Genomic DNA, 24,701 nt, shown 5'->3' with positions numbered 1-24,701 from the left:
ACACAAAATATTACTCTCCAGCCTTTTAAAAAAACAAAGTCTCCATCTCTCACTGTTTCATTCACACACACAGACACACTCCTACGCACCTCATGCACTTGTACACACACTCCACCTTCACTGGTGGGTTCACTTTGTGGTCAGTGAGCGTGATATCTCTCATTTATCATGATATAGACAGTAACTCTGTGTTTAAGGAGCACCGTCCACAGACGATCAAAAGGCGAGATAAAGATGTAACAATTCATATATATATATATATATATATATATATATATATATACACATATACACGTATAGTAATATACATATACATATGTATATTAGCAAACTTTCAAACCAGTTTAACTCATATAGCATGTACATGTAGTGCTCAAACATATCTTGAAATAACCTGGTGTAATCGTCCGTTTTCACATCACATATTTGTTAATATGAAATAGTAGGACAAACACAGGTTTTACCAGTAACAATAAAAAGGGTTCCACTCCAGAGAGCCAGGGTTGTGCTGTCGTTCAAGTGTCATGGTAGGTCACACTAAATTCTTGACACGTTAACCTGCAGAAGTTGTTATATTAAAAGTGTATACATGTTTCCTGTATTTTCTAGATTTCTACATTTTATGGTCATTATACTACTCTAATGGTGGACTTTTTACTCGATCATTTTCTACATTTGACAAAGGCTTACACGGCAGCTGTGTCAGTGTCATAATCTGAAGATTGTGAGTTTAAACCACACATAGCACATCGTCTTTTAAGATGATGAATTACAGAGAGGCAAAAAAGATAATGGTGGAATAAAAACACACACACCTTCAAAGACTAAAAATAGACATTTATAAATACAGCTACAGTTCTCATTTTCAATGAGCCGGCATCATTATTAGCACTCTTTAGCAGCTGCTGAACAGCTGACACTGAGTTTCAGTCAATAGAGCTTCTGCTATAAGCAGGAAGCGAGGCAGTCAGAATACTGTAGCTCACAAAAGTGTTTTTCTCTCCCTGCCCATATCTCCCCCCCACTTTCATCTCTTTTTGCAACGACTTATTTTCAGCTGGTTCTCTACTGAGTGTCCAATTTAAAGCATTTATGAAACTACTTCAGAGTTGAGGAGAAATATGACACAAACATTCAGCTAATAATTATCCAAAAAGAAAATAACTTCAGCTACAGTCAAATTATATATAGTGAGAATGTCAGTAACCCGACAAGGAAATAAAAACAAAGCCTTCAGTGATGCCAAACACTAAGGAATCTTACATTACTTGGGTTTGTTTCCTAAGAATTGTCCTACAGTGTATACAGTGTGCTTTATGATACTGTGCTGCAAGTAACCAGGCAGACAGCAATAATGTCACTGAGTGTGTTGGGATGACGAGCTCAAGAAACGAGAAGATGGATGGACACAAGCCAAGCAATCAGCCCTTACTGACATTTTGAAGGGGCAATGTACTAGTGCATCGACAGTTGATTATAGCTTTTATGTGGGCAGTTTGGTTTGGCTTGGTCATGGATTTAGCAGTGGGTCCCTTTTTTTGCAAAGCATTTTATGTTGGTTACACTGCAGATTGTAAGGGTATTTTGGTGCACACAAACTGAGCAGTAGATAATTGTCATTGAATTAACAGATGACATTGTTGTTGTTGTTTTCAGAATGAGAACCCTCACATAGACTTGTTGGCACAGTAGGCAAAGCATCAGTCTCATAATCTGAAGGTTGTGAGTTAAACCCTCACATGGGACAATGGCTTTATTTGGATAATAAATCGGATGACAACAAAATGAAATGATAAACATTCATGACAATATCAAAAGGCTACAAATGAGGACTGAGTCCTGCTGATAAACTCACACCAAATTTGATCCAACAACCCAATTAATGACGAAAACAACTCTGTTTACCATTCTTGATGAAGCGATAATTACCTGTAAAAAAGTTTTTTGCTCTTTCATAATAATACTATGCAGTTGTAATATTACTTAAGCTATAGCAGCATTCACACTAGCATTGACTAGCTGACTAGCTTCATGAGCCACTGTTATTAAAAAAAAGTCAATTCCAGCTGTCATCACAATTAAAGGCGACATAGACCGGAAGCTCCAATTAGCGCTGCGTTTGTGTGTGTATCTGCGTCATTACCTCGTTTATGAAACCCTAAAGTTTCAGAACAAACAGTTCAGCCACTGCTGAGAAAATAGTGTTGTATTGTTTTCCTGGGCTCTGCGAAGCGTATCGGCACTTCCTTATGTTGATGTTGTCATCAGTATACCTCACCACTCCTCTCACCACTGTAGCGCCTCCCGGTGCGGGCACTAGTCCGGGCAGATCCGGTTGCGTACATTCAACCGCAGAAGAAGAAGAACTACTCTCGTTGTAGCTGCTGAGATGCAGAGCATCCACCGTGCCAGAGGGGGAGCTGTGTATCTGAGAGCTGGCCTACCAATTACATCACTTCCAGGTACCTGGCCAATCACAGGACAGTGGGAAAGCTCTCGTTGGCTGGCCAATCACAACACAGTCCACGTTCTGGGGGTGTGATTTTGGTCTGAAACAGCGCGGCTGACGAGAGCGTCAGTGAGGAGATATTTTGATCGGCTTGTTTGCAGCGATTAGGAGGTTTTTAACCATGAAAACAAGTTAATATATGTAAGTAGACCTCCATAACTAACATATATGTGCTATACCAGCATTCGATGTCACCTTTAAGGCATGTCCATGTCTGCCAGTGGTTCCTCTTTCATGGGACAGTGATTGGTCCACCTTTGTTTGGCCAGAGGCAAACAGTGATAACCCTGGCAAGATGGATTATTGCTTGCAACATGCAACAAATCCAGTGGCCTCTGAAGGTTTGATGAACTTTCATTTAGTTGTTCAGTCGTGATTCATTATTTGTTATGTCTCTGTGATTGGTATTAATGCTGCATTCAATCCAGAATCTCTCCCTCTCACCTTTGTCTTCATTAGCCAGCACTCCATAGACGCCATAACACCCACTCATCCACACACACATTCATCACTGACCGTCTGCCAAATTAGCCATATTATTTATTTAGTAGTGGCCATATACTTTGTGGTCTGCTTTGTTAAAAATACAAGGCTCCTCTTTTCTCATGGTTCATTTCACAAAGCCTTTTTAGCTGTGCATCGTCAATGAGCACCCAGAAAACCCAGCAACAAAAACTATGCAAGTAAGAACAAACAATCTGGCTAAATCTGGGACTCAAACAGAGGACACCTACGCTATGAGGCACCAGTGCTAATCACTTCACAGTGGCACTTAATGTCTTAGTACGTGTCCTAAATGTATTTTTATAATTGTGTACATGTTTGCAATCAGATCACTTATTAACACGATCTGTAAATGTTTATTTTAAGAAGCTCCAAAACCGACAAAAACATTCAAAGTGCCGACATACTACGAGGCAGATGAATGCTGCTGTTTGTCTGTTCCTTTTGTTTTACTTTTTTGAAACCCACCAACAACTACATATTAGTTTCACCTGACACCAATTACCAGCTCCCCAGATAGTGCTGTCAGACGCCAACACAAAATTAGAATTATCTGGACTAAATGAATGAGCTCATTAAGCATAATAAAACACAACAGTAGCTACATCACAACTCTATATCCATGTGTGTTTGTCTGTCTCAAACTACCATAGGGGACAAACGCCAGACTAAAAGTCAGTTATTTGGGAATAGTTTGCCCAAAGGAAGACAAAAACTGTGTTCCCTGTTGAGAAATGCTAACCTTTGGGTGAGTGGACATGTTAAGGGTTAGCTTAAGGTTAGGTTAATGGTGATGGACTGGCAAGTAGTCATTATGGTGAGGGTTAGGGGAAGTCTTCAGGAAATATCCCAAGATGCTCTATAATGTTTATGTGTGATGAGTGGGATTGTGTGGTCTATTCACTCTAAATGTAATAAACTGTCTTCCTTATGAGGACAAAAGGTAAGGTAACACACGCTTTAAGGTTAAGGTACAATAAGGTTTAGACATAATGGTTAAGGCTAGAGCAAAACTGAAAGAAAAAGTTATGCAATTTGATGATTTGGTGTAATTTGATGTAGATACAGAGTGACAGAGAGAGAAAGGTAAACCAACTGTGAGAAAAACAATATTTGATTAGAAGTCGAGAAGTATGGCTCAGGAGGTAAGTGTGAAAGACTTGTCTAAGAATATTGTGCTTGAGTGAAGTGTATGAAGGCAGAAGGGGGTTGTGAAAAGCATCTCGACACAGTAAAATAGCTGTAGTTGAGCAAAAGGGCAACAGAATGAGCTTTCCATCCATGTCTACAGCTAATTACTCAGAGCATTCACACTGAAGTTCAGAAGGGCAGAGTCACACCGAAACCTTGTCAGGAAACACAAATTAAACTGTGTACACTTTTCAGCAGTTAATCATAATTGTCTTATTTAGCACAAACACGGAATCAGTTTATCATTCCAGTCCTGCATTTGCTTAAAATGCATTCAGTCACAGCAGTACATGCCAAACACGCTCTCTACACAGCATGCAGCTGACTGGGAAAATAATGTAACAACCACACACCCGCAAAACAAACAACATGACGTCAATGTTTAGCAGTCAAACACAGACTGTGTACGAATGGTGAAACATATGGTGAGAAGGCAGACTTACGTATGTCTAAAAGCTTTTAAGTAGCCAACTTCTTGTGAATGTTAAAATTAAATGGTAAATGGTTTCTAATCAATCCTCAAATGAACATAGCTCCAAACCTGGGCTTAATTCTTTTTTTAAGGTGACACAATTAGAGGTCCAGTCTGTATAAAATAGTGATATCTAGCAACAAGCTGAGGACTCACTCCTGTGCTTACCCCTCCCTTTTCCACGAAAATTGGGGAACTACGGTGGCCTTTGCATACAAGAGAGGATGTTAAACACTTTCACAACTCTTCCACCCTCCCACTCTCTTCTTCATTGGTTTATGCATCTGGTTTATGTTGGCAGAGATAGTTCCTCCATTTGCGTGGTTATTGTTTACTTCCAAAATTCAAAACTCGACATTATTGGGATGACAGCAATGCTCATGAAACTTATCTTTGGCAAGTGTGAGCAAGGAAAAAGGAGAAACCTTGTAATCAATTATGGCTGAGTTTTTTTTGGTCTCTCGGATACTGTAAATTTATCATTTTATTTTATTTTGGTTTTAATGTTTATTCTGTTTCTGCGGGTTCTCCGGTTTCAACCCACAGTCCAAAATCATGCAATAAGGGGATTAGGTAAATTGACTGTAGATGTGAATGTGAGAGTGAATGGTTGTTTGTCTCTATATGTGGCCCTGCGATGGACTGGCGAATTGTCCAGAGAGTACCCTGCCTATCGCCCTATGTCAGATAAGATTGGCACAGCACCCCGCACGACCCTCCTGTGGAGGATAAAGTGGTAGAGAATGGATGGATGTATGGATGGATGGATTTCTATCAAGACCACAGTATGTATTCTGCAAACTTCAAGTTAGCTGATCCTAACATTGAAAATGAAATACAAACACACTGCCTCTATACTGGTTCTGCATATAAATCTTATAAAGCAGTAGAAAATGGATGGATGGATGTTTATTCTGATCCACGTTTGAAGAATATTTCCGAATATCACTTCAGCCAACTGAGGCTGGAGTTATAGTGAAAATCTAAATACTGAATATGAACCACTTACCTAGGGCCTGGGAGGTAAATGCAGTCATGGCACTCTGCAGTCGGTCTGGTCTGACTGACTGAACCAATAAAAGCTGAGGAAAGAGGAGAGCAATGGCAGAGAGATAAACTGATGTAGAAAGAAACAGCAGGTGTCTATAAAAACATGCAAGCTAGAAGGTCACTCCTTGGATACATCTCCACTACCAAGTTCACAGTAGCTGTTCTGTTCTTTTAACTACTAAATAAACTCAATCTTTCTTTTATCTCAAACCCATACGTGAGCTAAAGGACTATCATTTTGTTCATTTTCTACTGTTATCATGCTGTTTTCTCTTTAACAGTGAGAGAAAAAAAATAATCGATTTAATGGGCTGTCAAAGTAATGATAGGCTATTTAGAGAGTAAAAAAACCTCTGTCAGTCCTCCTCAACGTGACGTTTTGAAATGCATCTACGTGTGGAGCGACATTAAGAGAAAATGTGTTATTTACAACATAGAAATACCAATATTTGGAGTATACCTAATTATTTTCTCCTACCATCAATAGATTGAATGCCATTACATTTGGTTGCACATGAAACAATGTGTAAACTGTCGCATAAGCCACACAGAGAGGGAAAAAAAACTGGATGAAATTTGTAGATCCAAGATAAGGACAAGCCAAAATGTAATGGATAACACTAAAGCATAGTCATATTTTTCAAATGAAAATATTTCATTTAAATCTGCTAAAATGACAGAAGCAATTAAATAAACTGATCTTAAAACACTTTTTGGTCAGTTGTATGTACACTGCTGGTGTGGTCTGTCACTAATTTAAGTCTTTCAATTTGGCTGAGGAAATGGGTGCTTTTGATTGAAAGCTGACCTGCTGGAAGGGAGTAATCTTCTTGGCAACGGAGGACGGGATTTCCTGTTCACACTGTGAGCTCTGTGAGAAGGACAGCCAAAGGTCTGAGTCACTCAAACACAGCGACTGGTAGAGAGCTGGAAATGTAGTCTGTGAATATAGGATGGCAAAAGTTTAAATGAATGAATGACATGTAATCATATTTTTCAGTACTTAATAAATTATATTACATAATAACACTTATTGATTGTCTACAAGGTACACAAAAAGGTATAAATATCAATGCTTTTGTCACACATTGTACTGCGTATGATTGAGCATGTCATTAACAAATGTTTCTATAGGGTGTTTACTTTAAAAACAGCCATTGCTCCATGCCTCTCCGGATCAATCCAGGAAGGGAACTCCTGTGAGAAGAGATGAAAGTCAAAGACAAAAATAATGTGGAGGATTTCTCATTTACAGAAAAGATGCAGCACTCTTACCTCTCTTTTAAACATTTCTCCTACAATAGATCCAGTAAAGGCATCCCATTCCTACAACAAAGGAAGACAGATTCATACATCGTGGTTGAAGTCCATCAGTTCTATATTTGATTTGTTACTAAGGTCAGCATGACTGGGATTCAAAACTAAATTATATATATATATAAAAAAATACTCACGTTCTCTTGAAAGAGTTCGGGGTACATGCCTTTCACAAAGTGCATAGCAAACATTAACTGGTCAGCCTGAGACAGAGAAACGGAGACAGAGATTGATGTTTAGATGACATAGGAATCAAATGAGAAAATGAATCTGTCATGTTCAAACCTTCAACGGTCAAAAGTAGAATGGCATGGCAGAACAAACTTCAAAAAACAACTTCAAAACCTCATCCGCACAAGGGAGCCCGTACTCAAACTGCAAGATAAGCAACTTCCAAAAACGTACCCTAAGGGCTTGTAAAGGGTTTCTACAAACTGACAGAAATGCCTGAAGACTGTTACAGCTCCACTGGCTGTATCATCACAACACTCTCTTTATGCCTCCCTCTCTTTCTTTCTCATCTCCTGGTCATTTAGGGTCATTTAGAAGAGATAACAGACAAAATCCATTAATGAGAAAAGTAGCCTTTGCAGCAAGAAGACCTGGGTTCGAGCCCTGGTTGGAACAAGGGCCTTTCTGCATGGAGTTTGCTCGTGTGTGTGTGGGGGGGGTTTTCTCCAGGTTCTCTGGAATGGATGGATGGATTTCTATCAAGACCACAATATGTATTCTGCAAACTTCAAGATAGCTGATCCTAACATTCACAATACAAACACACTGCTCCTATACTGGTTCTGCGTGTAAATCTTATTTCATGCACTTAGCAACACACTGGCATGGACAATCAAATGAAAAGCAGAATTGAATACAATAATACCTCTTACTGTTATGTTTTGTAAGTGATAATACGTCAAACAGCTGTGTTAATCTAATAGGTTTGGCAGCTCACTGTAGCTGCTGTCAGATCCAGTAACTGCTGACATTTCTTAAACAGGAAGACAAATGGATCTGTGTGTATCAACATTTTATAAATCTTCAAAAACGTTCCTTTTTTGGCTGTGTCCTACGTATTATTACACTCTGTACCTTGACCACACAACTGCAGAGCCAGCTTGAGCTGGGATGATGTTAACCTTCCGTGACTACCTTGCCCTCCCTCTCTCTGTATTCTGTTCATCTTTTGATTCAATGCCTGAATGATTTACAAGAAGCTGCCAAGTTCAAGTTCACCTTCTGAATTGACAGTGGATTCAGTTGAGGTGAGAGATCCAACAAATATATGACCAGACAAACAAAGAATGGCAAACATTTCATATAGCTGTATTTGTGTCTGTCAAGTCTTTGAGTGAGCAGGTTTTTTCAGCCATACATCCTTTCTGCTATGCAAAGCTCCCTGAAGGGCTTAGGAAAGGAAGGGATGAGAGAAGGCGTTGCACACTGTAGTCTCAACGTTATGGCGTTTTTTTCACTATACAGTTCTAGCACAACTTGGCTTGGGACAGCTCAATTCTACTTGGTTTATTTTGCCTTTCCATTAGGGTTAGTACCTGGTACTTTTTAGTACCCACTCTGGCGATGTTCCAAGCAAGCTGAGCCGATACTAAAATGTGACGTTGACAGACTGCCAGCCACTGATTGGTCAGAGAGTGTTGTCACTGGCGAGAAAAACTGAACAATGCTTAACAGTAGATCGGTTAAAAAGGTGTAAAAACAGAGGAATCTGGTGTATTGAGCGGCGATCGTGAGCCGCATCACAACCTGTTCAGCCGTATTTTAGATCAGTGACTGTGTCAGATGGAGTCTGCTCTCCGGTCATGCAGGAAGTACTGAACTATTCTATTCTAATTAACTGATTCTAATGATTCAGTTCATTGAAAACAACTAGTTTGTGTGTTTGTGTGTCGCGTATAAAACAGTGTCACGGCAGTTTCATACAGCAACGCTATGGCGACCCGGGCCACCATAAGGAGGAACCATGGAGTAATAGAAAGAGACGTGCCCGGTAACTATGTAGAGTCGAGCCATGCCGAGCCAAGTGGCAAAGTTTCAAATTTCATAGAGACTGACTGAGACACACCAGAACAAAGTGATGATATGTATATGTGATGTCTGCTTGCCCTGTCAACTAAAGGGATCATCATTAAGATTAATACTGGGGCTGCAACTAACACATATTTTCAGTACTTGTTTGGTCAGTAATAATGTCAGAGAATTCTAAAAAAAATGTTAATCAGGTTTACCAAACGTGGAAATGTCTTTCATTCTGTTTTAATGGTGTGTTATGTTATGTGGAAAAGAAACCAGACAATATTTATTTTTAAAAAGCTGAAAAATCAGAAAGCTTGTATTTATTATTGAAAAAAAAGACTCAAACCGCTTTATCGATTATCAAAATAGTTTACAGTTAATTTAGTAATCGATGAATAATTAATAAATCAAATAATTGTTGCAGTCCTAGCTATAAATAATGTAAATTACTATCTATTTTACTTGGATAAATCCATATGGCACACTGTGCATTGTGCTAAATGTATTAGTAGAAAGCAAAAGCTGTTCAAAATAAAATTCTCATTATAGGTCATATTACACAAGCTTGGCAAAATGACACCAGGCCTGCAGGAAAAACAAAAAATAAAACAACAGTTTTGCTCATGAGAGGTTCAACAATCAATATTTGGTAGAATAACCCTGATTCTTTATTACAGCTTTGATGTATTGAGCCATGCTCAATCAATACCTTATTAAGCTGAATCAGTTGTGTTTGTGGTGAAATTTAACACACCGACTATCACCGCCATGACACAAACACAGCAGTTTGAAAGTAGAAGGTGATCTGTTTTTTTTGGGGTTTTTTTACCGTGATGTTTTCTTATCTCAAGTCTCATTCCTGCTCTAATTATTCTCTTTTTTAATCCACGTTTATCTTTTCATTGGATGCCTTCTGCCTTTTCTGCCTGGAGTTATTTCTCAGCCACACAGAAGGGGGCGTTGACCAGTGCTCTGATGACGTAGTCTCGTGCTTCCTCTCTGTTAATAACTAGGCTGCAGCATCTGTGTGTGTGCGCACATGTTTGCGTCCTGCAGATAACCTATGGATGTGGTCAGCAGTTCACAATCCCACACACACACACACTGACTGAGGAATTACATTAACTATTTACTGCCTGATCAATGCAATGATTGCTGTGTTGGTCAATATTTGACACTTCATTAGTGTGTTAATGGAAGAGGTTGGATTGTATAAATGTGTAAATGTATGTGCTCGTCTAACTGTGCTTCTGGCCTAAAAGATCAATAACATGCAACACGATTGGCTGGAAGACCAAATAATAGCAAATAGTGATGGTTTTGACAGGTCATGGGAATACCTGCATTTTTTGTTGCATAAATATTAATATTTGACAGATTAGCTTCAGAATTAATACATACATTCCTGTTAGTTACATAGTTAACCCTTTAACACCTAAGCCCCAAAATGTCCGTCTGGACTTTTTTTTGCTGATTTTAACCATAAAAGGGCCAGAAAATGTGCCAATGTTAATTATGTTAATTAATTACAATTTACTGCATGTTAAAATAATGTATTAACAATTTAAAATTAAGAAAAACGAAAAGTTCAATTTGTTATCAGTTGTACATGAACACCAGATTTTGCATGTTAAATTTGAAATATGAACAGTATAACAGTATCTTTGTCTCAATGTCCAGAAACAGGGCAAGAAATGGAAACTATGCACAGGTGTTTTACCAACTCTCTCCTGTCTGGTGACAAAGACGCTGATTTGCCGGCTTCCTGCAACAGTGTGAGTGAAATTACCGTAATAACCACACGTTAGCTTTGACATGCAACTTCTCAGCTTTCAGAAACCGCTGGAATTTGTCCAATAGCAAACCGTCGCGTAATTACGGTAATGCAAAGTGCGCTTGCGCAAACGTGCCGTCTTCGATACGCTCGGTGTTAAAAGGTTTACTTCTAGTCTACAGTATATTTTTTTCACTAGTTCTTATCAGACATGTCACCAAGGGACAATCATCTATTTATTCTTAACATTAGGCAGCTCTTTTTGACCGTGAGTGGATAAAAATGAACGTGTTGACCTTTGTTTTTTAAGATACACATTCATCATTTGATTCACCCTAAAAAGTAAAGGTAAGTAAAGGTCAGCGATTTTTATAAAATGCGCATTTTAAAATTATCCTGATTTGCAATGCAATGATCTAATACCTCAAGGAAAATGTCCCTTTTGCTGTCATTACCCACGAATCACCACTTACAAATCACAAGAGACATTTTTAGAGATGCTCTAAACCACATTTGTTTCATTTATGAATGAGTGTATCCCCCCCCCATATACTCTGAGGTGTGGTTCAGTAATAAAGCAGGTCATTTCCAACAGGAAGGTTATGGGTTCTATCCCACGCTCATCTCATGTGTTCCCTGGGCAAGACACTTAACACAAAATTGTAAAATACATCCAGCCACTGGGTATAAATAAATGAAATCCCTGTGCCAGAGAGGATCGTGTCTGCCAAATTAACAATGCAGATGCAGGGAGAATCCACGGTGGCGATTCCTACAGGACCAGCCAAAAGAGAAAATAATGTACATGTGTGTGATTACCTTGAAAAGTGAGCGGCAGACATACTCATACACCATATACTTCAAGCTGGCCTCCAGAGCAGCAATCCTGGCTTCTGTATTCTCTACTTCCTGAAACACACACACACACACACAAACAGTTAGTAAGGTGAGAGATGAGGGGCAAGAGCCATTAAAGTGAATGAGATATTAGACTGTGAGATACAGTATCCTGCCACGACAGAGTTCATTTCTCTTTTCTCTTATTAAAAGAGTCATATATCAGAACATCCTGTTTGACTCAGGTTGTTCAAAGGACACAAACACTTTTCTCTTTTCACGCACACACATTGAATTCTTTTTCTCCCTGATACACAAGATCAAATTGGGGCACCAGTGGTTGCTCTTACAGGCATTGTGATTTCTACAAAACTGTCACAGAATGTATGGAATAGAAATATCCCTTTAATATACAAAGGTGAAATGAAAAGAGGGGGAAACAATGTGTAACAAGAGGAGGGAGACAACCTCAGAGAAATAGTAGAAAAAGATTTTCGTCCCCTGCTTCCAGGTCAACCTTCTTGTTTTTTTTCCTGCCTGAATTTCTGTTTGTCGTTTTTTGTAAACATTGATTTAATGTAAACTACTATGATCACGGTGATGAGTACTGTTCAGTGTGCCACGTTAGACAGAGGAGGACAAGATTATCTTCCAGATTTCGAAAACCATCTGCGGCTCAATTTAAACATGATCATTCAATATAACAAATAAACAAACGGGTATAAAGGGACAAGCTCATACACTCTCTCTTTCTTTCTGTGTGTGTGTGTGTGTGTGTGTGTGTACTCTGGTTATCAGACAGTGTTTGGGCTCAGATGGAGAGCTGCGGTGTGATGGACAGTGCATGATGATGAGGATGAGTATGATGATGATGCACAGCTGCACAGGTCAGATTGAGATAAAATTGGTGAAGAAAACAAAAATGCACTGATATACAGGATTGTAAACTGACCTCAAGTGAAACAAAACCTTTCCCAATTCATGACCTAGTATGAACCCAAAGTACACAGCTTTTTAAAAAGACTGTGCCGAGAATTACATAAAAAACTATCTATAGACAAATAGTCTGGTACAAATGGTTAAAAGAAAATTGCTTTTTGGTATTTTTGGTGTGAATAATTCCGAAAGTAGTGAGCTTAACAGCTATTACTACTGGACAGAACCACCAGCTGCTGGCTTTAGCCCTATATTATACAAAGAGAAAACAGACATGCACAGATACTGTGGACCATCTTCACATTAAAAACATCAAACAGATTGAACCACCTTATTACTGACCGGCTGACACCACACAAACTCTGTCCAATCAATTATGTCCATGCATATACATTGCTGGGACTGACTTTACTTTTCAGCTTTAATATTCTGGCATATTTTCTCATGAGCTTATGGCAAAACACAATCAACCACAGCTCTTTGCTGCACAGCATGATGGTCCTGTGAGTAAGGTCAACACAGCCATTAGCTTTAACTAGATTAAAAAACAAACAACAACAGGAGCACAGTTTACATTAAAAGCAGCATAGTTATATACTTCTGCACACTGCAATGAAGCAGAATTGCAGTTAACAAAACCAATGTTCTAATCTAGTGGAAGTAAAAGATGGATTAATAGATGGGTTTGCAGTGTCAGGGAGTATGACATCAAACTGTAATATCCTGTATGCTAAAGCTGGCAAACTGTAATACATGTCTGAGAGAATTTACTTTTAACGGTGCATATTAGTATTCTATTGAATTACCTAGATACAAAATGTGGAACTGATGTTGTTTTCATTATTTTGAACAACGGGTTAGAGTATAGTGCTGTAAGAGTTGCTTCAAGTCACCTTCTTGGCCTGAAGAGCGCGTTGGAAAATGCGCAGAAACGCAGCAAGGCTGAAGCGGTACATGTTGTTGATCTTTGCCAGGTCTGTGATGACGAAAAACATTTTGCTGGCGCTCTCTGCGAGAGGTAGATAGGCGTCCCGCTCCTGAAAGAAAAACGAGGAGAGAGAACAGGTAAAAGAGTAAAAATGAGAAACAAATCAAGGAGCAGCATGAAAAGAGGCATTTTAAAGATTTACAGAATATCCAAATGTATGGTTGACAGGAGAGGCGTTTTTAGGTGACACATGAGCAGACTCAGAATAAAAAAAATATATATACAGTATATTGATAAAATCGAGATGAAAGGAGAGAGAAGGAGAAATTAATATGGGCAGCATGAAGCAAGACAAGACAGGAAAAATCAGGGAGAGTGTATATGAAAGACAGAAACAGTGGGATAATTAATGAAATAATTAAATAGTTCTGGTGTAACACTGCACCCTAGAGTCAGATTATGAAACACATACACAATAGCTCCAAGCTTGTACATCTCTGCATGCTGGTATTTGTAGAGTGAGTGTAACTATCAGCTGTATCCAGTATAAAACAATGCTTTATTTCACAAACACCAAAGTACAGGTCATCCTACTTTTGCAAGAGTGGATAGAAAATATTCTTATGGATTTCACAAGTATTGTCTCTGTTTCTCTGTGATCTGTGTCAATCTCTGTCTCTCTACAGTGACGTGAAGGGAATACCTGACTTACTAAACCAAATCAAACTAAATTAAAACTCTGCACTTCCAACGCGTGCTCTGGAATCTTGGTTGTTATGCTTCAGTTACCACAGTTAATGCTCTGAAATAGTTTCTTTCCTGTAACACAATTACATAGATACACTGTTCCAGTTCATACCGGTAAGCTGTTAAAAAGTGAGCTTACCACTATTGATCTTTGGGATCTTTTCAGCTCATCAGTATAAAAAATGGTTTACAAAAACTGCAGTTAATACTAGGGGGAGGGGAATGCAATTGTGATTTTTCTGCCAGATATTACATCACTGCTATTTGATATATGATATATTCATATTCATGAGTCCAATTCTAACATGAGGATGAGAACTTCTTGGTTCTAACTTGGTTCCATCATGTAAGTATTACATAAGAACATTTTAGGATCTTTGACAGTAAAGTATGAACGCTGGGTCTGATGTGCTCTCGTGGAATGGTAACCTCTCACTACAAACTCAAAAGTCATCTGTCCTGATTTATTCATACAGCCAGCAAGATAATTGGAATACAGCAGCCATCTATGTCAGCAATTTGGAACTGACAATAAGTGAGAAAGGCAAGGTTGATTTTAGCCAGCAATGACCATCCGCTGCTGGAGGAATTTGTTTCTCTCCCATCAGGTCAGAGGTACAGGTATCTGCAGTCGATACAATTGCTCTTTTGTTCCAAGTGCAATTAATGTATAATCATTCAGCCAAATCCTCTGTGACACTTTAAGCAGCACTGTATCATTTTGCTTATTTGTTCATCTATATATTGTTGCTGATATTTCAGTGGACGTTTTGAGTAAACACTGATTTTTTTCAGGTTACTTGAATATTTTGTGTTCTGTCTTGTGTCCTTATGTTTAGTTTCTTTTCAACCACTGCTGCAAACCAAATTTCCCCCTTGAGGGACAATAAAGGTCTGCACTGAACTCATTTCAGTGTGTATGTGTGTGCGCATGTGTGTGTGTGTAAATGAAGCACATTACCTGATCCAGAGAAGCCTGCAGCCTGTGTGACTCCAGTAGCGACTCCTGGATGAGGGCACTGCTCGCCTTGGTCTGGTTCAGACTGTCTATCAGCTCCCTGTTCTCCAGAATATTACCCTGAGCTGTAGCCAGGGTCTGACATAGGACAGATTTCAGAGCCATTGATAAGCAAAAGAACAACAGAAGTGTTATGTTAACGCACAAGAAGTGAAGACAATGTTATTGTGTATCGATTGACTGGCTGAAGTTTGCAGGACTTGTCAATTTTGCATTCAATTTTTATATTTAAGCCTTCATTGAATGTCCCCTCTTCACTTGGTGGAATCTATTCTCTGAAACCAACGGATAAAATCGATTCAAATAAATTCAAATAAAATTGATGGGAAAGCAGTAGAGCACGGAAATGTCAAGTCAAATATGTCTCCTACAATTCTAGATTAATTACATGTCTAGTACCACTGAAGCACTGACATCCTGCTCTTGGTTCTGCCAATGTGTGTCTAAAGTTTACTTAAACTATGGGCACACAAATGTAATCATTATGCTGCATGTCCATGTGTCATAACATCATTTAACTCTGTGTATTTGACCGTTAAAGTGTATTGGCATGGAGTATTTGCCTGGAAGTAGAGGGATCCTCATTACAATATTTGGACATTAAAACCCATTTAACGATATTCTCATCACCGTGGGTGTGAAATGAGAGAAAGGCTGCATAGAAAGTGCATGAATATGTGATGAGAAATGCAATTTAAGAAAGTTTGTGACTTCCAAAAGTCAGCTAAGGTATCCCACCAATTAAAGTGGCTTAGTTAGTGCAGAGAAAGTAAATCACTCCTCTGTCTCTACCACCACCACCACATACACAACGCCCAGCAGTAGTGTATTCAACTTGGCCGGTGCTTCATCAAACACATTTGATTGTGTTCAGGGGAGGAAAGCTGGTGACAAATCACATCCTTGTTCCAACACTATGGATTTGCACACACTGTCTGTTCTGTCTTTTACTTTCTTCCCAGGCCAACAGTGGCAGTAAGCAGCTATGTTCTAAAACTGCTGAGAGAAATAACCTTTAAAATAAAAATAAAAAATGTTAAATGATAATAGTTGGCTTAAAGGGATAGTTCGGATTTTTGACCATTAAGTTGTATGACACAGAATCCAAGGAATAGAGTGGATGCAATGTTGTTAAATCATTTAGAGAGCTGGGGTCACAGAACTAACAGGTTCTAAACCACAAAACATGCATGCATATGTTACGTTAACACATTTGAACAATAAGACCGCTGTCCATCAGTGGGTCCGATCAATTTGGTACTATGTTCTGGCCCGTATCGCTATGCCGCACAGCCGTGCAAGTCACACGTCTGTTTTAGTCAGAGAGAGTGACGGAACTTAAACAAACAAACCAACGTGTCTGACTATATATAATAAATTAAGAATTAATCTAGTTCTTACCCTAACCCTAGGATGGGTCACATGCAGAAGATGAATTTCCCCACTGTGTGATCAATACACCTTTTCCAGTTAAAAACTATTTTTGTGTGGATAATAAGACAGAATCACACTAGACTTCAATAATATGTGTGTGTATATTATATACACACACACACACACACTCACATAATATATAATAATATCTACTTTTCTCTGCTCCGACCTGGAGACTTGTTAAATGATTTAACAACATTGCATCCACTCTACTCCTGGGGTCGGCGTCTATCTATCCCTTTAAGGTATATTCTACCAAATGTGTACAAATGTTAAGTGCATTATAGTATAATTTCCTATGATAACACATGTTCCTCTAGATTGCATTTACAGAATACACTGTATGCTGTGTGTCTGTCTGTGTACCTCTAACAGCGATTCTTCCAGCTGAGCCAGCTGTATTTTCTTGTCTTCCTCTTGTTGAAGAAGTCTGGTTTTCTCAGTCTCCAGTTCCGGCTTCTCCTGTTGAATGGTCAAGGCTAGCAGCTAAACATAAGCACAAACAAGCATACATTATGAAAACAGAGACACAAACAGTATGGCTGCAACATACAGTATATAGGCTATGCATTGTATTTGTTCAGCATAAAAACAGTTTTTCCAGTACATAAATAAAACTAGTCAGTCATAATTCACTGTGTTTTTTATTTTATTTTACAAAACTTCATAGCCGTAGACATCAGGGAGCCTAATCAACACTTCTGTGACAAAGCGTTAAACATAGATTCACAGAGATAACATTTGCTGTTAAGCAGTTATAATGGATTTTACCTGTCCTCGCAAACCTGCCCTGGTGGTAGTGAAGTTGACCTCTGTAACCACGGAAACAGCATCAGGTGGGATGAAGGGCGTTGGATTCCGTGTTGCCAGGAAGAGACGGAAGTCCTCGTTGTAGTCAATAATCTTGTCCCCTATCTGAACCACATATCTAGGGCCTTTGTGTGTCCATGTGTGTAGATGTTTGACAGAAAGAAACAGAGACCTGTTAGCAACATGTAGTGTACCATTCAGGCTCTGTCTTCAATGGTCACTATAAATTCTATCTTCATCGTTTTATATTCTACTCTCACCTCATATCTAGATGTCTGCAATGCAGTATCTCAGAGCCTTTGTCTCTTTTTTAGAGTCGTGTTCAACACTACTTCTAAATGAATAACTTGCCCTTTTTCTAACTTTCTCTGCGCCTACTCATTCTGAGCCCAGTTCTCCTTGGATGAACCAGAACCTCATGACTCACCCTCATTTTCCAAAGGCTGGTGTGTTTCTACCCTCTGTTTACACTCGTAGTATGTCGTTGGTGTGAATTTATTGGAACCAAGAAACAACGGCGTCATATGTTATGTCAGAAACTACACGATCAAAAAAGGTTTTTTCATTTAAATTTCACATCTAAAGAAGAATTAGTCATTTTTAGTAGCTTGAATAAACTACTGTGCAGCACATGTGCATGCATATTTTATGCAGTAAATATTTATTTTGACTAATTACATAGCTCTTGTCTCTCTGAATATTTCACATCAGTGGCTCACACAATCAGTGTCTTTGATGAGCAAAGTTATAGTATGTGTAATTATCTTTTTTTTTTCAACTTTGACAGCACACATATCTATAAATACAACATAGGGGAAAACGCTTCAAGTTGAACAGTGGGATTAATTAACTCATCTGATGTGTTGAAAGACCTGAGGCGTCTCCACAATATACATATATACACATATAGCATGGATCTGCAAGTTTAAATGTTTACTATTATCTAGATACTGTGCCGTCTGCGCTGTGTGCCACTGAAGCAGACCCCTTCCCTGACCAGGCATATGCCACTCAATCCTGGTGTGCGCCTGATTCATTAATCACACATTAGACTTGGTATAGGGTGATATTTACACCTGAACCTTTCCACACAAGTTTGATATATAAAGGCCACTGTGTTTCTGGGGTGGGGGGGGGGGGCAGCACTTTATTCTTAATATCAGAAAACAAAATATCTGTCTCAGGATTGCATGATCAAACTTGGTCATCCTGGTTAAAATAATGATGATCATGTTTATGCAATAATAACAAAACAAGTACATACCATATATGGGTGAGTATTCAACTAAATTACAAAATGTTCTCATCCCAACTTTATATAAAATTGCCGCTTGTGAGTGCATTTTAATACCTTGTGCTATAAGGTCCCTCCGCAACAGTGGGTAGAGTACTGGTTCAACTCCATCCATCTCTTGTATAATAAGGGTTTTTCCAAATCTGACTGCTAACTCCAGAGATGTCATGAAGTTGTTGTCCTATAGAGAGTAAAAAGACAGACATATACTGTAAATGTAAGAACCCACTGAAGATATTTTTGCTACTAAACCCAAGAAACTGTTAACAAATCATTTTTTCCATTATGGTTGCTTCATTGAAAGTCAAAAAGTCGCTAAATCAAATGTTTATTTCCCATTCTAACTTGTTATCCATTCAGTTATCTGAGGTAAGCACTATTTAATGTCTTCTGGCTCATTCTGCTACATGTACATCCTGAGATTCAATTAAATTCATCTTAAAAAAAAACTCATTTGACCACAGGTGGCAATACAATGGCTCACAGAGCAGACATAAACATTTAAGAACAACAAAACAAAAATGCGATGTAAACAAGCAATTAATAAATCAAAGTGCAAAGTGGAAGTGTGTGAAAAGAGGTATGAATGTATATGTATGTAAAAGGAAGTCAGCAAGGTCACGTCATGTTCAGTTTAGTTTTGTAGAACTAGAACACTGTGTATAAAATAAAGACTGTGAAAAAGCATATGATTTTAGTCAACAACTGATTGAGGAGGCTTATTCACACACTTATTAACATTAGTTGAGGTATAATAGTCGGTGTTTCCCTTGGTATTGTGCTGGTGTCCATGAGGAGATGTCTTGACGGCATGGCCCATATCCATTCAAGTCAAATTACTTTTAAGTGAAATAGGTTAATAATCCATGTATCTTATAAATGTTTCACTAAAGGTGCGTAACACCTGGTGTGTGGTCTTTTGCATCTTAATTTGCAGCTTTCGGTGCTCACTTGTGCAAGTTATGAGTGATAATCATTAGTGGCACATTGATATTAATGATCATATTAAATTTTAGCAGCGGTGCTCAATAATCCTCGCAGCCCAGGTGCATCGCTGCTGACTGTTCTAAAAAATTGAGTCCGATTCAGACAAAAAGATCAGTCAAGAAAAATCTGAAGAAACACGTCACAGAAATGCTTAACATGAATTGCTTGAGAGGTATGCATGCACGTGTGAGTGTTTACCTGCTGGCTGATAACCTCTAGTCTGTGCTGTTTGAGATGTGTGCGCAGCCACTCTGTAGCTCGGGATGATGGGTCAATCAGGAATGGACAGGCAACACTCTTGAGTGAAGAAAGATGAGAGAGAATTGTTTTTCAGGTTACATTGATTTGAGATCATTTTATTTAGGAAGACACTGTGTTGGTTGGGGGGGGGGGGCTAGTTTTAGTCCTGCCTCCTTGTCATGCTCATCAATATCAATCACCATTGCACTTATGCCTGGCAAATATAGAGCTAAAACCTTTTTTCAAACCTGTATATTTGTCAGGTCCCTATAGCTTTTGCTTGACCGATGTACTTAACTTAAGTAGTGTTTTTTTTCTTTTAACATTACAGAAGTATCTCACGTATCTTAATAATAATCCGTACATACATTTTCAATAATAAATTAGTCAGACAGGGGAAATTCCTTCTTTGCATTTAACTCATCCTCTAATAGCGCCTGGGGAGCAATGGGGGTTGGATACCTTGCTCAGGGGTACCCCCAAGTAAGTACTTGATGACTTTTCAATGACTTAAGATATATTTGTAGATCTTCACAAAAAATACAGGTTTGCTGAGATTCTTCATTTAAAAGTAAAAAAACAAAACAAAAAACATGACTTCGAAAAGGTACCAAAACTAACTTCTGTCAAAAATAGAAATGGGTGTACATGGTAGATCCTGAACTCAAAAAACACAGTAAAAAAAACCACAGAAAACTCAGTGTTCACTCATGGATGAAGGACCAAATAACTTCTTACCCGTAACTTGAGAGCATTGATCTGAAGGCAGTGATGGCAAAAAAAACACACACAAGCACAACACAGACCAGTGAAGGACAGATGAATGGCAAGAGCATGATAATAATTAATGTAGAAACTGGTTGTTAGAGGTAAATGCTGGATGTTAAATCACACACATCACACAGAAATTGATGATAAGTGATGAAATTGTTTCAATAACATACATGTAGATAATTTTTTTATGTCAAAACTAATGTGAAATCAATGTGATCACAACAAAACATGAGGTGACTGAAAGGCAATCAGATGTCTAACCTGTAGTATGACCAGTGCATTCTCCATGGAGAGGTCATCAGATGGCAGACCTTCACTTTTCCAGATCAACTGTTCGCTCTCCGAGCACAGGAATGACCGCAAATCAAACTCTGATAGAAAAACACACACGACACAAATGTACTTGCTTATTTGCAGTTTTCATAATATATATCTTCAACGAAGAATAGGGTTGGTGATTTCCATCGAACCCGAGATGTTGCATTTACTGGACACTGCAGCAGCCACTTAAGTCCGTTTAACAGATGGCCCTGTAAGAGGTTGACTCTGCCATTTTAGATTTACGTGCACATCTCAAACACAGACTGTCAAGTTAAATTATGTGACGTGAGCCAATATTGAGGCACCAATTAATGCTGAAACAGAATGCACTAATTATATAGTTTAATTTGTGCGGACAGCATGCTCATTTCCGAACACAAGAGCTGACAGTAAATCAGAATGTTCTAATGTGTACATTTCAAAATAAATTATTTATTGGAGTTAAGACTGTAGTGTCTGTTACATAAAAAGCATTGTCAAATAAGTTTGCTAAGTACAACCTAATGCAGTTTAAGCTTACCAGCTCCTCTCAACTGTCTCTTTCTCAGAATAGCAATGTTTATTAGATCCCATGTTGGACCAACATAATAATAATAATATATGTATATATATATATATATATATATATATTATTTTTGCATTCAGTTTCCAAGCCAAACATGGAAATAATATATTGGATAGCTATACATGACCCTAATTCTCACTTGATTAACAATATCAGCAAAGATGTTCAAGAGACATTTGTGGTATCAGTCGCTAGTTTTGGACCTTCAGTCAGGTCTGATAGTTTTGCTTGGCAAAGCCTGTTTTCAGATGAACGACCCAGCATTTAGTGATACAGAGGGAGGATAACAACATCAACAAAGGAATAAAATAAAGATAAAAATGACACACTACTTTATATGTGATGAGTGCATTGTGTTTGTACCTCATGTATCAACACAATGCAAGGTATCATGTATGTGTGTGTTTGTGGGTAGAATTATGTTTCTGATGGCCGTCGGGTGCATTAGCCTAAACAGTAAATTTACTCTGTAGTCCAGATTGAGCCATCCATGTCTCCAGACTGTCTCTTCTACGGTCTTCGGGAGCTGCAGACAGGTAGGTAATGAAGGCTGCGGCGAGCATTGTCCTCACAGGGAGCGTGTCCAACTCATTCTTTATCTCAGACATCTGATTGAAAGAGAAGCATAAGGTACATATTACATATTCCAACTCATAGCCCCACAGTACAGTGATTTCGAGGTTAATGATAGATCTTATGGGGTTCTCTTGTTGCATACCAGAGGATCATATATGTTGTGTGTATGTATATCATATAGGATGCTATGTATATCATATAGGATTGCTAAGCGTCATGCCTTAACACTCACGTTTGTGCATATTTTCACCAAAAACCTCATGGATACTACGCATTGCATATTTACACACTCTTCCACTATTGTGCTACTTCAGACTGGAACAAACTGTAGAACACACCTTCAAACTCCAAAATCTGGTTTCTCTGGATAATTTTCATTATAAAAATCATTCTGAAGGACTCCAAATCACTGGTCTGTCACTGCTTTAAGGTTTCTTTCATTTTGTTCTCTAATGTCTGTTATTGTTTTATTGAAATTTGGATGAGGTGTCCTTGCTGATGAGTTTGTTGCTGCTGCCTCTTGGCCAGAACGCCCTTGGAAAAGAGATTTGCAATCTCAATTGGACTATACTGGTAAAATAAAGGTTAAATACTTCAGCTTAAAGGCACAGTTACGGAACTTGGTCTACCAAGTACTGTTTGGAGGCAGTATGTATGTTATACACAAATGTGTATGTGTAAGCATGTGGCGTTACTGTACGTGAGCAGCGAGTAAACTGGCTCTTTGGCGCTCGCCTTGAGGGAGGCAGTGAGTGTGAGGGTGTGTACAGGAGTGTGAGTGTGTCAAGAGGAGATTGAGTGTTTTAATTAAGGTGTAGACAGATGCTGTGGAGAGGAGTAAAAACAGCCAGAAGGGAACCCAAGACAGCAGGATTCATCCCCTGTCACACTCACATAATCACACACACGCACACACACGCACACACGCACACACACACACACACACACACACACACACACACACACACCCCCCGTGATGCTTTTAGATGGTAAATGATCCCTGCTCTGAATAAATGTGTATCACCTCCCTCACCAATACATACATCACCATACTCATACATCAAACTACCTGTGTGTTCCACCGTGTGTGTTCTCCATCCAGTTGTGATATGAGCTGCTGAGCAGCAGAAATTGTGTCCTGAGCTTTTGTCACCTCAGCCTCCAACTTCGCTGCCTCTGCAGTATGACACTGGAACCTGAAGAAAGGGTGGCAAGGAGTAAAAGAGATCACAAGTAAGATAGATGTGTTTTATGAAAGGTCAGAAGAGGTTGAAAAGATATATGCAAAGTTACATATGATAACAAACACTACTTTACATGAGCTGAAAAAATAATCGGTATGCACAGCAGACATTGTGACAAAGTAGAGACGAGAGGAATGCAAACAAAAGTCTCACCTCCAACAGGAGTTCTATACTTTTTAAAAGAAAACAAGCTGCAAAGGATGAGGGATGCTGAATGACAGGCAGATTGTTTTCAACATTTTGACATTTGAAGGGAGTAACAATGTTGACAAATTAGAAAACATGATTTATTACAAACACATCACAGCGGTGATTTATTCCAGTGTACCGACCAGTTTTGTTTTTCGCTGATGAAAAACATAGAAATCAAAGGCTGAAAGAAAAGACGTAAAATTAGAGGAGAGCATACTTGTCTTTCAAGTCGCTGACTTTGGCTCCAACAGAGTTAAGTTGATCCTCCAGCTTATTCTTTCTATTCTCCGTTTTCCTCAGGTTTCTGTGAACACACACACACACACACAAAGAGAGAAAGGCACCTCAAACAATCTATACAAAAATAACAAAAGAAAAAATGTTGTTTATTAACCTAATGCCACAGCCTTTATCTCTTTTGTGCACACATCTAACATCCAGATGCATTGTTGTGCAGAAGAAATCAATTCAAAATTGTTAGATGTGTTGAGTGTAGGTGTAGGTGTAGGTTCATACTCATGCAGTCCGGCCTGCTCTCTCTCAAGTGGCTCTATCCTCTCCAGGACGTGGGAGTACTGGACATTGGCTGTGACCCAGGCAGCCAGAGGAGCAGCTGCTGCGCTTGCACGCTTAGCATTCTGACCACAGCATCAACAGCAACACAAGAGCACACCTCAGTTACAACAACCACAATACAACCGTCCCACAAAAAACATCAACAAGAGGTTAATACAATCCACCTGCCATACATCTAATTCTCATTCTACTACCATGGGTGGCTGACCTTGGGGTCAAAGGAGGCCTTGTTCCTGTTGAGCAGCTCCTCCACACTCTGTCGAATCTCAGGGTTGATGTTCCTGGCTTCAAATGTAGCTATGTCCTCCCTCACGCCACGCTTAGCCAGAAAGCTACAAAAAATAAAAATAAAAAGAGGACAGAGAATTGGATGTGAG

General features: G+C 38.8%; 1 protein-coding gene across 2 annotated transcripts in view; it reads right to left on the bottom strand.

Moving 5' to 3' along the window:
• Positions 1-24,701, bottom strand: part of dync2h1 (dynein cytoplasmic 2 heavy chain 1) — a 90,390-nt gene that overhangs the window by 28,452 nt on the left and 37,237 nt on the right. The window contains exons 63-81 of one of the 2 annotated variants that reach the window (XM_058633739.1): positions 24,533-24,656; positions 24,265-24,386; positions 23,966-24,052; positions 23,382-23,508; positions 22,203-22,344; positions 21,112-21,221; positions 20,815-20,835; positions 20,035-20,133; positions 18,907-19,030; positions 17,517-17,680; positions 17,112-17,231; positions 15,255-15,389; positions 13,512-13,655; positions 11,665-11,754; positions 7,181-7,246; positions 7,002-7,052; positions 6,870-6,923; positions 6,535-6,666; positions 5,686-5,758 (exon numbers count right to left, since the gene is read on the bottom strand). In XM_058633739.1, coding sequence (XP_058489722.1) covers positions 5,686-5,758; positions 6,535-6,666; positions 6,870-6,923; positions 7,002-7,052; positions 7,181-7,246; positions 11,665-11,754; positions 13,512-13,655; positions 15,255-15,389; positions 17,112-17,231; positions 17,517-17,680; positions 18,907-19,030; positions 20,035-20,133; positions 20,815-20,835; positions 21,112-21,221; positions 22,203-22,344; positions 23,382-23,508; positions 23,966-24,052; positions 24,265-24,386; positions 24,533-24,656 — 1,985 coding nt within the window. The remainder of the gene's footprint in view (positions 1-5,685; positions 5,759-6,534; positions 6,667-6,869; positions 6,924-7,001; positions 7,053-7,180; positions 7,247-11,664; positions 11,755-13,511; positions 13,656-15,254; positions 15,390-17,111; positions 17,232-17,516; positions 17,681-18,906; positions 19,031-20,034; positions 20,134-20,814; positions 20,836-21,111; positions 21,222-22,202; positions 22,345-23,381; positions 23,509-23,965; positions 24,053-24,264; positions 24,387-24,532; positions 24,657-24,701) is intronic. The other variant, XM_058633740.1, reaches the window with a different exon arrangement.

Source organism: Solea solea, chromosome 7, assembly GCF_958295425.1.
Source record: "Solea solea chromosome 7, fSolSol10.1, whole genome shotgun sequence".
Lineage (NCBI taxonomy): Eukaryota > Metazoa > Chordata > Actinopteri > Pleuronectiformes > Soleidae > Solea > Solea solea.
Note: the sequence above shows the minus strand (reverse complement) of the source record. Positions and strands in the feature narration are given on the sequence as shown.